The 14,589-nt window shown below is 41.4% G+C and overlaps 1 protein-coding gene across 1 annotated transcript in view; it reads right to left on the bottom strand.

Annotated features, from left to right (window-relative positions):
* The window catches only part of ARHGAP6 (Rho GTPase activating protein 6), a 124,836-nt gene that overhangs the window by 37,417 nt on the left and 72,830 nt on the right, over positions 1-14,589 (bottom strand). Inside the window, exon 3 of the mRNA XM_035901727.1 lies at positions 4,833-4,904. Coding sequence (XP_035757620.1) covers positions 4,833-4,904 — 72 coding nt within the window. The remainder of the gene's footprint in view (positions 1-4,832; positions 4,905-14,589) is intronic.

Here is a 14,589-nt window from a genome sequence, read left to right as displayed (position 1 = left end):
GTATCACTGGCAGGAGTCAGATGCAAGGCTCCAATTCTGCTGCCGTCAAAATTAGCAGTGAATTTTTAAGGGAACAGTACCCGGCCTCCAGCATGCAGAGCATCTTGAGAATTTCTTATTCCAAGGAGCACTGACATTTTACTGCTCCTCCAGCCTGAGTACTGTTTGCTAGCAGCTAAAGCAAATGTTTGGAGACATACGTAGACAGTACGACTGAGAGTCATGACGGTCATTAATAATGAGGAGGCTGGGTAGAGAAAAGCAAAGGCACTGAATGATGGAAGCTGAAAATACTGCTTAAATATCTGGGTGGAGTGCTGCTCTCCTGTTTCGCCTGTTTGCATTCAGCAAGTTTTTCTATATCCTGCTCTGGTGAGTCACTCAGAGATGTAAAAACAATTGAAAAAACACTTGTTTAAGAATTTTTCCCCTTTTAATGAGATGATGACAGATGTACCTGTCCAAAAGGACAAAATAAGGATATGAATCTCATTTAAAATGCATTCAATTCCACTTTCGTGTCTTTGTTGGTCTTGAGAAGTATAACAGTTTGCTGAAGTGCTCACTTAACAGGTAGGCAGGTTGATCGACTGGTCCATCTAAATGAAACATGATGTTAGGAGAGTAAAAACTCCACAGATTGGATCAAGTCCCAAAATGCAAGTGATTAAATCTCCAAACAGTCCTAGAAGAAATGAATACCATATCCTTTCGGCTATGCTTTTTAAGCATAGACACCTGCTGGGGTGGGGTGAGGGAGAAGAGTCTTGGGCACAAATTGGAGAGAGGTGGTACCTCCCCATAGAGAACAACCCCAGAAGTCTACACCTCAGACAGGTCAGCGCATGTGAGTGCTAAAGGAGAGGATTTGTCAGGCAACACCAAGGACACAAGTCCTCCCCACTCTTTTTCAGGAACTGCCCCCCTGCAAAGACACAACACTGACCGTACGCACTGCAAGCTGCGCAGGGCTCGTGCCTCGTGCGCCCTGCCTGCAGCAGGGTCTCCATCGTGCATCCCTGGTGATCAGCATGGTGACCTTTTTTCCCACTTCTGTGGCTTCCTGTGCCAGGCATATCTCGGTGATCTTTGGCTGCAACCCACATGCAGGATCACATGGTGCTGTGTGATCGTCAGGATTAACCTTCAGAAGCCCAGCTATCCAAAAAAAAACTTTTCAGGTGGCACATACTCCAAGCAAGACCTAACAACATGGCCCCCTTAGCTGTTACTTGTCCTGGTATGTGGCGTCTCCCAGGCTGGGATATAGGAAACTCAAAATGTTTGGAATGAAGTACATACTCTTCAAACTGCAACTGTGCTTACAAAAGTGATGCTGAAGGGATGGAAATGCTGTTTGTGTTAAGGCAGATGGAACTCATCTGTATGAAATGTTTGGAGAACAGGCTTCCCTGCTTCCCCTCCAACGTCCTGTGGCCTGGTCTCACTGTTTCCATCTCACAATGGTGCAGCTGGTCTAGTTACCGAAAAAAAAAAACAAAAACACAAAAAACCCAAAAAGAAACAGAAGGAAGGCATTCCTTTTGGGCATGAGGACTAAGGACCTGCTTGGGTGGGTTAAGTAAGTGCTCCCAGCCTTCTGCGCGAGCACACCCATGTCCACAGTGCAGAATGCTTGTTCTGGACCGGCTGTCCAGTAATGGAAGATGCTCTATAAAATAAATGGTAGAAAGGCTTGTTAAAAAAACCACAATGGAACAGAACAGAAGAATGCTTCCAGCTCACTGTGACACACACGCTGAGGGAGGTTAACTCTGACTTAGGGTGACACAGAGACCGCTGTTCGGAGAAGGCGGTGGGGCTCGGCCGCGATGAGAGCACGGCAGGTTCATTCTTGCAGAGACCAGCAGCCCGAGGCCTTACATTTTTCTTTCCAGAGCCTGTTCATCATGGGCCAGCTGGTCGACGCCATCCCTCCTAACTCCTGAGGCTGGGGGAGATGCTGACGTTGCTGCTTCCCACAGGAAAAGAGCTGCCGGGCTAACGGCCCACATGGCACCAACCAACACCTTCCTGGTTGCTCATCCCCTCTGCTGTCATGGATTAAGAGTCTGCTCAGCGAGTATCCGTGGGCAGATGACCTGTAATAACTCAGTAGGGCAGAGAAGAGTACACCAGAAGCAGCCATGGACAGAAACCCTGAGAAGCGGGGTGTCGTATGCTGCTATCTGGGCTACTTTTGCCTTACATTTGCGGTTGGCAACAAATAAGAGCCAGCATGGCTTTCTTTTTACTCTGCTGACATAGCCTCGTTGGGAACCAGACTCCTTCCAATTTCCTGGCCCTCTGTACCCTTACTGACCAACCTAACACCCCTGTCAATACAGATGTCCTGAAGGAAGGAGAAAAATATAGATTCTGCTGTTTGAGTAGTGCTGGGGTATTTTCCCCTTGGGGTGCTCCTGTAATATTTTATATTATATTTATATAATATTTTATATCAGATATGTAGAGAGCATGTAAGACACCTCTGCAAATGAGAATAAGGCAATGGAAAACAGGAAAAAGAGCATAAAAGCAGAGGGGTACACTTGAAATGCCTGAAGTTGAAAGAAGCTAAAAAAAAAAAGAAAAAGGGAATTAAAATTAAGAGAATCAGCAAAGTGATTTTTAGAAATGCTTGGGTATAGTTAACCAGAAGATACAAGCAATGCTGAAAAACAGGAAGTAGATAAATATATACAAGGATGAACAAGTACAGAGTGCTGACCTTTGCTGTGGGCAACTACTGAGCCCTAAACGGCAAAGTGCCCTCAGAAAATCCATCTGAAGGAAAACTGAAAGCTTATCCCTGAACAGAAATTAATTGGGGAAAATAATGTTATCTGTGAGTGCTCAACCAGTATGGTTGTGTAATTATCAGAAACAGACATCAGCTGAAATAAAACGAGGCTATAAGGAAATCACAAAAGAGTACAAAGCAATGTAAGAAAAAATGATGTCTGAAAGATCTTTGGCAACAGAGAATTTAGAGGAATAAAGAGCAACTCAGGGATAAGCATTTGTATGCATCACCAAAGGACGCTATCACATCTCGAGGCACAGCACCAAAGAGGCACTGGAAGAGTTGTGGAAGTGCAATTGCAAAGATCCACCAGGTTTGGGTGACACAGCAAAATTAGGTCTTTGGTGAATTATATCAATTTATTATTGGTAAAATCTGCTACTGCAATGAAAAATGTGAGAATAGAAAGATAAAATGTATTTAAACTTTCAAAAGAGCTTCTAAATAGTAACTTTCAAAGGAGACTACTGAAGTTGTGCTACCCATATGAGGGGGAAGATAAAAGCTCTCAATGGATCAAAAATTTGTGAGAGACAGAACATTTAAAAAAAAAAAAAAAAAAGCAGTAAGTGGTTAGCCATTTCCGATGCAGAAAGAGCACCCCACAGACCGCTATCGAGATCAGTATCTAGCAAATGCACTGAAAAGCAGGGAAGGTTTTGCACAGCACTATGTTATTTTGCACTTTTTACTGCATGGAGAACAATGGGAAAAAAAAAACAAGGAGACTAAGCAACATAATGACTGGCTAATTGCAGCCAAATGTAATGCATTGACAGGAGCAGTAGAAGATAGATTTTTCCCCAAAGGTGGCTATAAAATCATTAAACCTCTTCCTCAAAGACTCATTCTGCATGTGGGCTCAGTCCTACATCAAGTAATTCTCGTAACAAATGAAAGATTTGTTACTCACAACCCAACATGGGACACAAATGGATTTATCCAAACAAGTGTGTCAGGGGACTTTCAGCTTTAGAAGGATTAATGCAAATATTTTCCATAGACATTTTTAAACCAAGAAAACAATAATCACATATATGAAGTCACCATACTGCCCTGGTTTCAGCTAGGATAGAGTTAATTAATTAGACTAGTAATTAGCAATAAGATAATTAACAAACACAAATTAAAAGGAAAGCATTTTCTTCCTGACAAAAATAACTTTGAAGTGGGAATGTTCATTTTTTCAATGGAGTTTCAAAGTTCCATCTTTCTACCAAATCAGATTACAAGCAATAACATCAGAGTAACCAAATCACTTCTGTTGTTATAACTTTGTGTGTGTGTGTGAAACTGGCGTGTTAATACTGAGTTTTACTACCAGTTTTCCAGAACTTCTTTTCCAAGAGGGCACACAAAATTAGATGCATAATTACCTACATGCAGAAAACTGCAGTTTCAGGGACACTTTTCGGGTCTCAATGTCTAGACTTAGCTCAAATGGCTGCAAATTACAGGTCAAGTCCAGTGGATTATGACCCAGTCCATAAAGCTGATTAGTGTCCCAACAAAAGAGTCCAACTGTATCTGTAAATCCATGTCACGTGGAGTCTATTAAAACCCAACTGATCAGTAGCACCGAAGCATTTCTGTATTTTAAACAACAGCTATTTTCCTAGGGCTAAAAAAAGAAAAGCAAACCAACTGACTTGCTTGGGCAGGGCTGGGTTCACATGCTTTGCAAACTGAAAAAGGAGAGTGCAAATGCAGGTAAACAACTGGATCATGTTATCCAGACCGCACTCTGCACTAGATGGTGAGAAGGGGGAGAAAGAACACGGAAGAAAAGATGCAGTCCTTTAACTCTTCCTTCTCTCCCAGGAAATAAGCTTTCAGTTCAAGAGAGCTGGGCTATACTAATGACAAACAGAAAAGCTAAGACATTTTTCAACTTGGAAATAAATACCTAGGCAGTACATCAGCTTGGTAACGTTTTCCTACTCCAGAAAGTATACATTTAAGACTAAAGAAATCTCATACGCAAAGCTAAGACCCGATCAGTAAATCTCTACTCATTTTATTTTACCTTTGTCTCTGTTCTTCTCCTTTCCTAATGAGTCCAGTTTCTTTCTTAATGATTTCTTCCTCTTTTGTCCATCTGTAAGAGGAAAAAAGAAAAGAAGAAAAAGGAAGTAAGTGAAATGAAAGAATACTGAACAAACTGCTGCACAAGCTGTAGGAAAATGGACTGAGATGGCCACGGCACTTGGAGTCAGGAAAGGCACAGGGTCCATTTCACAAAAACTACGGACTGTCACAGTCCTTCAGCCCTAAGGAGTGCTGCTTTGTTCACCCAAATGCCAAGGTTGTATTGAGGAACCAAAATGCACCCCACTGTATGCTGCTGGGCGTATCTACACATGCATGGTCACACAGCCCCTGTGCAGAATGGAAAGCTAATTTTGAAGACTTAATAATGGAGATTCGTTGCTGGATGCTCTTGATAGCAAGGTACCACAAACCTAAAGGTACTGGTTGGCCCTCATCCATGGTTACAATACTGTGACTCAGGTGTAGAGCTGAAGGTAGTATCTGGAGATGGAGGATGACTAACCTCCAGGATGAATTCTGCATACCAGTCATACCACTTGGGTGATAGCTGACCACTGTCACATCACCCATCTGATCTCTACTCACACTGGGAGCTTGCCATTTGGTACAGCATGTGCAGATTGGTTCAAGTGGATTAGAGTCTCAGAGAAATTATTGTTCTGACACCAAAGAACTGGTTGTTCTGTCATCCAAGTTTTCACTAAGGTATTAAGGACCAAAGACTTTAAGCAACAGCATAGGCAGGTTCATTCTTGAAACAATTATGCCAAAAGGTTGGCTATCATTATTTCCTTCAGCAGCATCATTTATAACGAAGAGTCAACAAAAATGCATTTTATTTATTAGGTCTCAACAAATACCAGGGATTAAGACATGGGCCTGCTTTAACTTGTACCTTTTGAATTTTTTAAGTGCCAAAGCAATATAAAGGGTCTAACACAGGGACTAATACTAATGCTATCACAGGCTCCACTCTAGCTACAGGTCAACAACATGTACCTCTGCCTTAATGGTTTTATAATATGGAAAAAACTCAAAAATGAACACACCGTATCTGCGTTTCACTTTTATGGTAAGAAGGTCACCAAATAATTTGCCTCAACATGTTTTTCTAGTTATGTAAGCCAGTATGATAAGTGTCCTTTTACAGTAAGGAGCATACTGCAGAGGAGTGCAGTGGATCTCCATGGATGAACTCTCATCTTTGCAAGACAACACAAGCCATTTCCCCATAGTTTTACCTCAACTCCTATTGCATGCCATGCCCAGAACATTACACAACAGACAACTGGACCAATTCTGACTTTTTCATAGCCAGTTAATATCCTTTTGCTTTAAAAATAACATTTCTTTTTACCTTATGTAACTGTGGTTTGATCAATTCCACTTGCACACTTGCACTCTGCCATTTATTTAGAGCATATTTGCCCCCAGCACTCACTTAACTCTGATACTCAGTTCCTGCCTCTTGAAGTAGATGGTCATTTGCTGGTTATGTTAATTCCCCTTTTCCTGCACCTGCTCCAGTGAGAATTCATTTCTTTGAAATAAGTCTGACTGGAATGGGTAAGTTATTCCGGATGAGAGTTCAGCAATATAGTGGTGGTAATTCATTGCCTGATGCGGTCTATGATTAGATTTTCCTTTTTCGTAGCCACATGACAAGTGCATAACTCCAAGTCATACTTTGATTGATTAATATGCCCAGTCTTTTCACACCTTCTGACATTTCCAGTTGATAAGACCAAGCTTATTACAGAAATTCTTTTTTCACCTCTTGGCAATATGAATAGTTGGTAGCCTGCTTACATACACCTGACAGTACTGCTTGTTTTTATAGGGTTCCCTACTACCATTGTGTTCTGGTTTTATATATATAAAATTATTTTCAAATTATTTTTCGTGTTATAAATTCAAATTACTGCTTCACAGAAGCCTTTTGATAAGTGACTTACATTCTTCGGAGTCCTAGAGCCTCTGTTCTCCAAAGACCCATTTATTGATATTCTGACATTCCACTGAAGTCTACTTAGATGTAAAAATGAGAACAAAAGTGAAAAGTGGATGTAAAATACAGTGGTTTGCTATTATAATTATACAAGGGCAACTTCTGGAGTGTTTTAGTGCTGCATAGTCAAATACAACAGAAATACAAGAAAAATGAATGCTATTCAACATTAAACATCGGAACAAATGGCACTCATCCACACAGAAAACAGGTTAATGGCTTCTAGGGCCAAACTATCAATGCTTCCTCACAAACCTTGTTCTTAATGGGTGATTCTTTCAACTCCAACAGTGAAATGATTCCTCAGTAAATGACAGGCTGAGACAACATTTGTGCATTCGTCTCTGTAAACCTTGAATTTTGGATACAAGTGACGCTCAGGCCTAGAGGACTGCAAGAATCAGGAAACAGTTCTGGAGATGGACGGACCAGAGAATAGAGAAAAGAGTTCACTCTGTGCACTCCTGAGCAAAGAAAGAGATTGCAGAGCAAAGGAGGAGAGACACTTACCTTGGGCAAATGGGTGCAGTTCCACTGAAGGCAGTGGAGCTATGACCATTTACATTTACAGTTTACCCCATGGCAGGAGAAAAAGACTTGCATATGAAAATAATTGAGAGGAATCTCAGTGAAAAGCTAAAGCTTAAGAGATCTGCCAGGAGGTCAGTTCCTGTTCTTCTCCTTCCCCAGTGAAAGACGTGATTAATTACAATCTATAGTCTGTAAAAATAAATATGTTTTGAAATGACCGTTGATTTAGTGTTACATCAGGCATGACCACTGCTAAAATATTCATAACGTGCTTAAGGACTTGTGCAACTCTATCAGTTTTACATCTTAAATGAACCCAATTAATAATAATAATGCTTAGTACTTATTATTTGCAGGGTGCTTTGAGAATATAATTAAAAAACGAAGCATTCTTGGGAAACAGGCAAAACATTATTACCCATCCCTAATGCCTACTGTACATTTTAAAATTAATTAGCAAATATTTAAGCAAAATAGTACTGTATCAGCCCAAAGTCGTATCAAACATGGCCTGCTATTCTCATTCATGCTTTGGAAATGTTTAAAACTCAAAGCGATAAATGCTGTTGGACTTCTATCCAGCCTTTTGTGTATATAATTATCACCTAATGCCTTCTTTCTATAGATCAACAATGTACTGCTCCTCCAAAAGATTCCACTCAAGACTATTAGCAGGACAAGAGAAGCACTCAAAAGACAACTGTCAAAGTGAAGGAAGCTGCATTTTTTTCCCTTATTAATCCATTCTGTTTTTTCTGAAGAAAGTCTGCCCAGGCAGCTGTGCAGATCAGTTGTTTCAGAAATGAAGTTGGTTTGTTCAATGATTACTAATTTATATGTTCGCTGCATTCTTCACTGCAATGCACACATCACTCTCTGGGCATCTATATATTAAGACTAGCATGATAAATATTTAAAAGACCAAGAGTCTAGAATCAAACTCCTGAGTACATATTAAATTGTTATGTGACCTGTTTTTCCAAAGTGGTGAGTACTTCCAGGTTCAGTTAACGCCAAAAAGACTTTTCTATTTGAAAAATCAGGTCATCCTTTTAGGACTCTGTCAGTGAACAAAGTCTGCAGAACACAAGAGTATTTACAGTGATACGCCGGCTTTGGACAAAAATTGAGGAGTTCGACTGCTGAGATTATTATTTTTGAAATTTTGGTTTAAGGTTGAAATTCATCTACAGTGTCATCACTAACACCACTGAACTAGCAGTTACACTCTCAAAACCCAAATTTTGTATAGCCCATTTCAGGGCCTAAACTTCACTCTAAGTGAGACCAGGGTTCTACAAACTAGGTAATAAGAAGCCATTTTTATGCTGAGGATATAAAAATTTCAGCTCTAGAAGTTAAAAAAAGAAAACAAAGGGAACTTCATATTTTTTTATATGACAGACTGCTCTCTGTTGATTTGCACAAGACCACCTACCAACACCACATATGATTCAAAGAGAGAGAGTGTGGGCTGATCCTGTTACTATTATTTACTCTCAGTACTGCTTTACTCATTTTGAAGTTATGGAAACCAACATGTCTATTTGGTAGGTAGAGGTGTTCCTCAGCGTAAGCAAAAGCATCACAAATGAGGTATAGGGATTGTGTTCAAGACGATACAGTTAGTGGCGCACCAGGAGTTAACATTCAGGAACTCTTGGCCACCAATTTCATATTATGTCACTTAATAGCCACTATACTGTGAAGCCCTAATCCATTTTTTTTTTTCATAATTAATATATGTAGCAAAAAGTACAACAGCACCTGAGCTTTCCAAGTCTTTTTCTGGCACCAACTACTATAGTACTAGATTTCAGAAAATGGCAATAAGCTTAACGTGAGCCTGTAACAAAAATACGATTCTTTAGCACCTTCTTTCCTTATACATTGGCTTGTGGATTATCTGTACGAATGGACGTTCCTTTTATGTTACTTACATCCAACGACACTCTTTTTTGTTAATCAAAAACATAATTTATAAATTCATACAGAGACTTAATTTACTTCAGTAGGTTTTTGACAAGAAGCCTTCTGTTGTTTACAGGGTTACTGAGTAAAGAGAACTCCCCTCCCCATTGACTGGCAACTTCCTTTGCTTATGAGAATTGTGTTTCTTGTCCATTTAGGGAAGAAAATTCATCATGTTCTACAATTAAGGGTTATTTTCACACAGTATAATAAGAGAAGTTATGTGAGAGACAAATATCATACCCATAGCTCATTTATCAAAACAGAAATGGGTAAAAAAAATGATATTGTGAGATTTCTAAAATACTTTTCCATAGCAGTTATATTTGTAGCCATTTTCCCTTTATAGGCGTAAGTAAGTGGCTCTAATTGCATTTAAAGAAAAAAATAAAAATAGAGTGTATTTTCTAAAAGTGTAATCCACTCTGCCTTGGAAGTTATTCCCAACAGCACCACAAGGCACTGAGTTTGACCCCTCCTGAGGAATTCTCTGTTCACTGCACTCATGGAGAGCGACTCATTTCCCAAGTGCCAGCACTCGGCCCGCGAGCCGAATGTCAAGCCGCGGTCTCTCTTACCTGTGCATTTCTGCAGGTAATCAAGCCTCTGCAATCAGAAAAACCTGCTAAATTCTGTTGACAGAGCACAGTAAAGATGAGACTGCGCTTCGTTCATTGACGGTTGCACTGTGTGGTTGCAATCGCTTCTTCAGGTCACGATACAAAGCAAATTTGCTTCTGAATGCACACTTGGAGCTGCTCTGCTGAAGAAGAGGGTGCTGGTCTTACTTTGCTGTTTCTGTGACTATAACTGTCCACCTTGAAATATTTAGATGATCTTGTTGAAATGCCCTATCCCCACATGGCAACTTCCAAAGTGCTGCCAGCTGCAGGACAGATGGAAGGCAAACAGTTTGAATGAGAGAACCAGGAGCTACAGATTTTGGCACATAAGGCGACACGAAAAGGGAAGGGCTGAGCCCACACGTATTTGCCAGTGCTCTCTTTCTCCCTTTAGCCTGAGATCACAGAGATCTCCCTCGGCGATGCAGGTTATTATACCGCGTCACAAGCCCCGGACTACCTCCCCGTTTCTCACACTGCTTGTCCTTATGGCCTACGGTGCTCTCCTTACTTCACTGTGTCTCAAATCAGTGCTCCTTTCTGCTTGTCAGCCTGCAGCTGACGGAAGAAAAGCTAAATTCCTTCAAGCGCATCCCGCGGCTGCAGCCGTGACCTTCCCAGGTGGCAGCCAGCTCCCATGTGCCCTCCTCGCCCACGGAGCCGGGTGCAGGCTGCCGGCCGCAGGCGCCGCAAACACGGCCCGGAGGCAGCTCCCCTCTCCTGTGCTGCTTTCTCTGGTGCAGCAAACGAGCTTCAGCATTGCCCTCCCTGGGAAGCTCCCGCTGAATGCGTTTATGGCAGAAGAAACAGCATGAGAAGGGCTGAGCTGAAGTCGAAACCCCATCCTTCAGGAGAGGGGCTGCAGCTCCCCCCGGGCAGGAGCGCTGCCCTGACCCAAACCCTTCTCAGGGCAATGGTGAGAAGCCAGGTGAGGCGTGGGGAAAGCCGACTGTGCAGGAAAACGATGTTCTCGGCGACACACAGTGTATACTGTACCAGCCCACAACCATCAGACAGAAGCGTGCTTTTTATTCCCTTCCTCCTCATCCCATCGGACTCTTTGGTAACCTGCGGTTAGCACATCTTCTTTGGATACAGGCTACAATCCCTTTGGGCTAAGCCAAACATTACAGATTGTTAAAATGAAACATGGAGGAATCACAAAGTCCAAATGCGCAGGATTAAGTGATGCAGCTGCTGGAAATTTAAATCCTGCGCTATACACAATCTCTTTACTGTGGAACAGTAAGAACTCGGTCATACTGGTATATGAATTAAATTATTTATCTTGGAATTATTCATGAATTGCTGCGGAACCTGCCCAGAAGGCAAAACTGCTGGAAAAATTACCTGCTTCAAAAGAAAGCTGCATCTCCTATAGGAACGTGAATTCTATTAATCAAATAACACTTTACAACAACCTTTTGTGATTCTGATCCAATTTAAAAAAAACCCAAACACCCTCCATAATTTGCTTCCCAAGGATGAAAAGGCTTTTTATGCCACATCTATTCTGAAGGCAAAGGTGACATACCAATTTATGCCAGCTGAGCAGAGTATCAGTAGACTTTCCTGCGTTTTAGGAAAACACATCTAAAAAGTATAGTTCCAAACTAGAAGCAAATCTGCTAGGGTGAAAAATGTACCATTTCTATTGAACCCTATTCACAAGGTCTATTTCTATCAGAAAGAGTCATGTCCCAACTTGCTGGACAAAAAATGTTACGTGTTGGAAAACAGCTGGATAGAGATACAGATATTTATAGACCACAGATATATAGACGATAACTGTAACGAGATATGTACGAACCCTTCTTCATGAAAATAAAAAAGCTTACTTTGGGCAATGCTCTAATTCGGATAGCAAATACTACTCAATTCCTGTGGACGGAGGAATCAAAGAAAACATGACATTTCAGCTCCACTTTTGCTAGGGTATATAAGGTTTTAAACAGTCTCCAAGCAGATATGTCGGAAGAATATAACTACTTTGGTATTTTCAAATATGTGAGCACAGCCCACCCCTGTGAGGAAAAATGCCGGGAAGGAGCCGCTTTCCATTCCCACCCCAGGCGGCCGCACTCCCCTTCTGCAGGAAGCTGCAGGTCTCAGAGTCCAGCGTGAGCAGAGCTGCACCAAAGCCACCCTTCAGAGAATACAGAGAGTGTCCCTGCCTTCAGTTTGTGCATGCCGTGTATAGATATCCTTAAAAGATCAGAATTCTTAAATATTTCAGAATTTTTCAAACCACTACACCAAACCCAAGAATAAAGTTCCCTATCTTCCCTTTTAATTTGATTTTTTTTAATGTATTCTTTAATCCTTTCACGTTTGGCCTCTTTGACTAGAGATAATTGGTTTTGGAAAAGTTGAAAAAAAAAATCTTTTCAGCTATTTTGGCATTACTGGAGTGAAAAAATACTTCTACATCATTTAAATACTTTTTTTACTCACCAATACATTTAAAATGGCTGTATTTCATGAACTCTGAGGAACAAGGTATTCAGTGAGTTTTACAGAAGAAATGGAAAATCAGAACACCAAACTATAATTGTTTTGGAGCTTATTGGTATTTGCTAAACCTTTAGCTAGACCTAAGGAAACCATCTCATTCTGACATGAACATAAACAGTTGCTCAAACCTTTTTTTACACTAGGATGAGGGAAACTGCTGCTGCTGCCATATATAGAAGGGACGATGGAAATAACTTACTCAAACAAGTAGGCAAAGCTACCTGGCAGCCTTTAGAGGATTACAAAGGAAGGGCCAAATGCCCTTGTGTGCCCTTCTATGGCTGTCCCTGGAGAGCCACAAAAAGCAGGAGCATCCCTGGAAAGGGAGAACAGATAAAGGTGCAGGATGATGCCAGGTCTGACTTCCCCAAGCATCGACAGTCAGATTCTCAACTAATACAAAGCTCGGCTTGCTTCAGTGTCTACATTAGCTCAGGAGTTGCTGTGTCATGAGAAGTCCCAAATCATAGTACTCTAATAAAATAAAATTTAAAAAAACAAACCAAAACAACAAACCTAAAAAGCACAGAGAGAGTGGGCCAAAGAGTAACTTGCTACACATTTTTTTCTGAGAAAGTCTTTTGATGGAGCTCATGCCTTGTGTCAATACTGAAAGCCAAAAATGTTTCTAGGTATACTACAATTAGAGGGAACCACTCCTCCTATACTTCAGGGCATTATTTGCTATACTGAGACTGATGACAGGACTCCCGAAACAGTAATGTGAAGAAGCATGTGCAAGACAAAATGTAGACACTGTATTTTTTCACATTGTAGCAGTACCTGTAGTGTGGCAGGAGTTTCCCTAAACTCGGAAGTTAAGTTCCTAAACAGACTGTGGTACATCAGGGACTTTGCTGCTGCCCTTCTCTCTACGTGGAAGGCACTCGGAAACCATGATGATGGGCAGAGGCTTAAAAGCTTTGAGAAAAACTACCTCCCCTGCTTGGGAGTGCTTTCGTAACTGACAGTAAAATAGGTCAAAAACTGTCTACACTACTAAATCAAAACAGCTACAGTAAAAGAAAATATTTTAGCTGTACTGGGGGGGAGGGGGAAGAGAATCAAAACCCCAAACAAACAACAAACAAGAGCCTTGAAGCTGTAGTTTGAGATAGGAAAAATATAAATAACAGCTCCAAAACTGCCTTCAGAGGTCCACTGGGGGCAAGGGAAAATTGACTGTCTCCTGGCATCGGTTACCTAAATAAAAAGTCATTCTATAATATGTAGGGGGGAGAGTAGTTTGATGCCATTCCTAGTCAGTGACTCTTGATTTCGACGAGGAGGAGAATTACCTTTAATCCCCACAGGATGGGGTGGGCTAGGGGCAGACCAGACATTAAAGTGCCAGCACTGAACTTTTTGTGTATCGATAAGCTGGCTTGCACGCCTGTACTGGCAGGTGAAGCAGCAACCACGATTCTTTACATCTCCCTTAGAGCTTCCCCCCAGGTTGCTCATGGTGTCAGCACAGGTTGAGCTCTCCAAATGAAGAGGAAATTCCCCCAGCTCTCTGGAATTCAGGGAATCCACCGGTGGTCACTGAGGTGGTTCGGGGCATCCAGGTTCCCACTGTCTCCTGACCATCGCTTTGTTGTTATGAACCCTTCATTCAAGTCTTTCCTCGGGCTCTCACCTTAAAGAAGGCACTGTGCAAGAAAATAAAATGGCCTTCATAACTTGGTCCCTCCAGGACTAACTAAACTAGTCCACAATATTCCTGCCTTGATGAAGAAATGAAAGGAGAGAGTAGCCTTTAGTGCAAGGAAAGGAAATCACGGTGCAGAAGGTCTCCCACTGGACAGGTTGGTGGCCCCAATACTTGAGATGCAATCACTTTGAAAAATGACCAATGGATCTTTTTTTTCTAATAAATTTTCATTGTAATAATTATCTGTCCTCTGAATCATCAATCAACTAGCTTACATACTTTTTTATTAATAAACAGGAGCAGGTGTTGAAAATGTAAATCACACAGCTAAAAGGCATGATGAGCTCTGCAGAGAACGCTCGGGTCAGCTTCCTGCACAGAAATAGAGTCACATAGACATTTGTCTAATCTATTCTTAAAAACCTTCAGC

The sequence above is a fragment of the Egretta garzetta genome, unplaced genomic scaffold, assembly GCF_000687185.1.
Source record: "Egretta garzetta isolate BGI_Z169 unplaced genomic scaffold, ASM68718v1 scaffold49, whole genome shotgun sequence".
NCBI lineage: Eukaryota > Metazoa > Chordata > Aves > Pelecaniformes > Ardeidae > Egretta > Egretta garzetta.
This window is presented reverse-complemented; position numbering and strand designations above follow the sequence as displayed.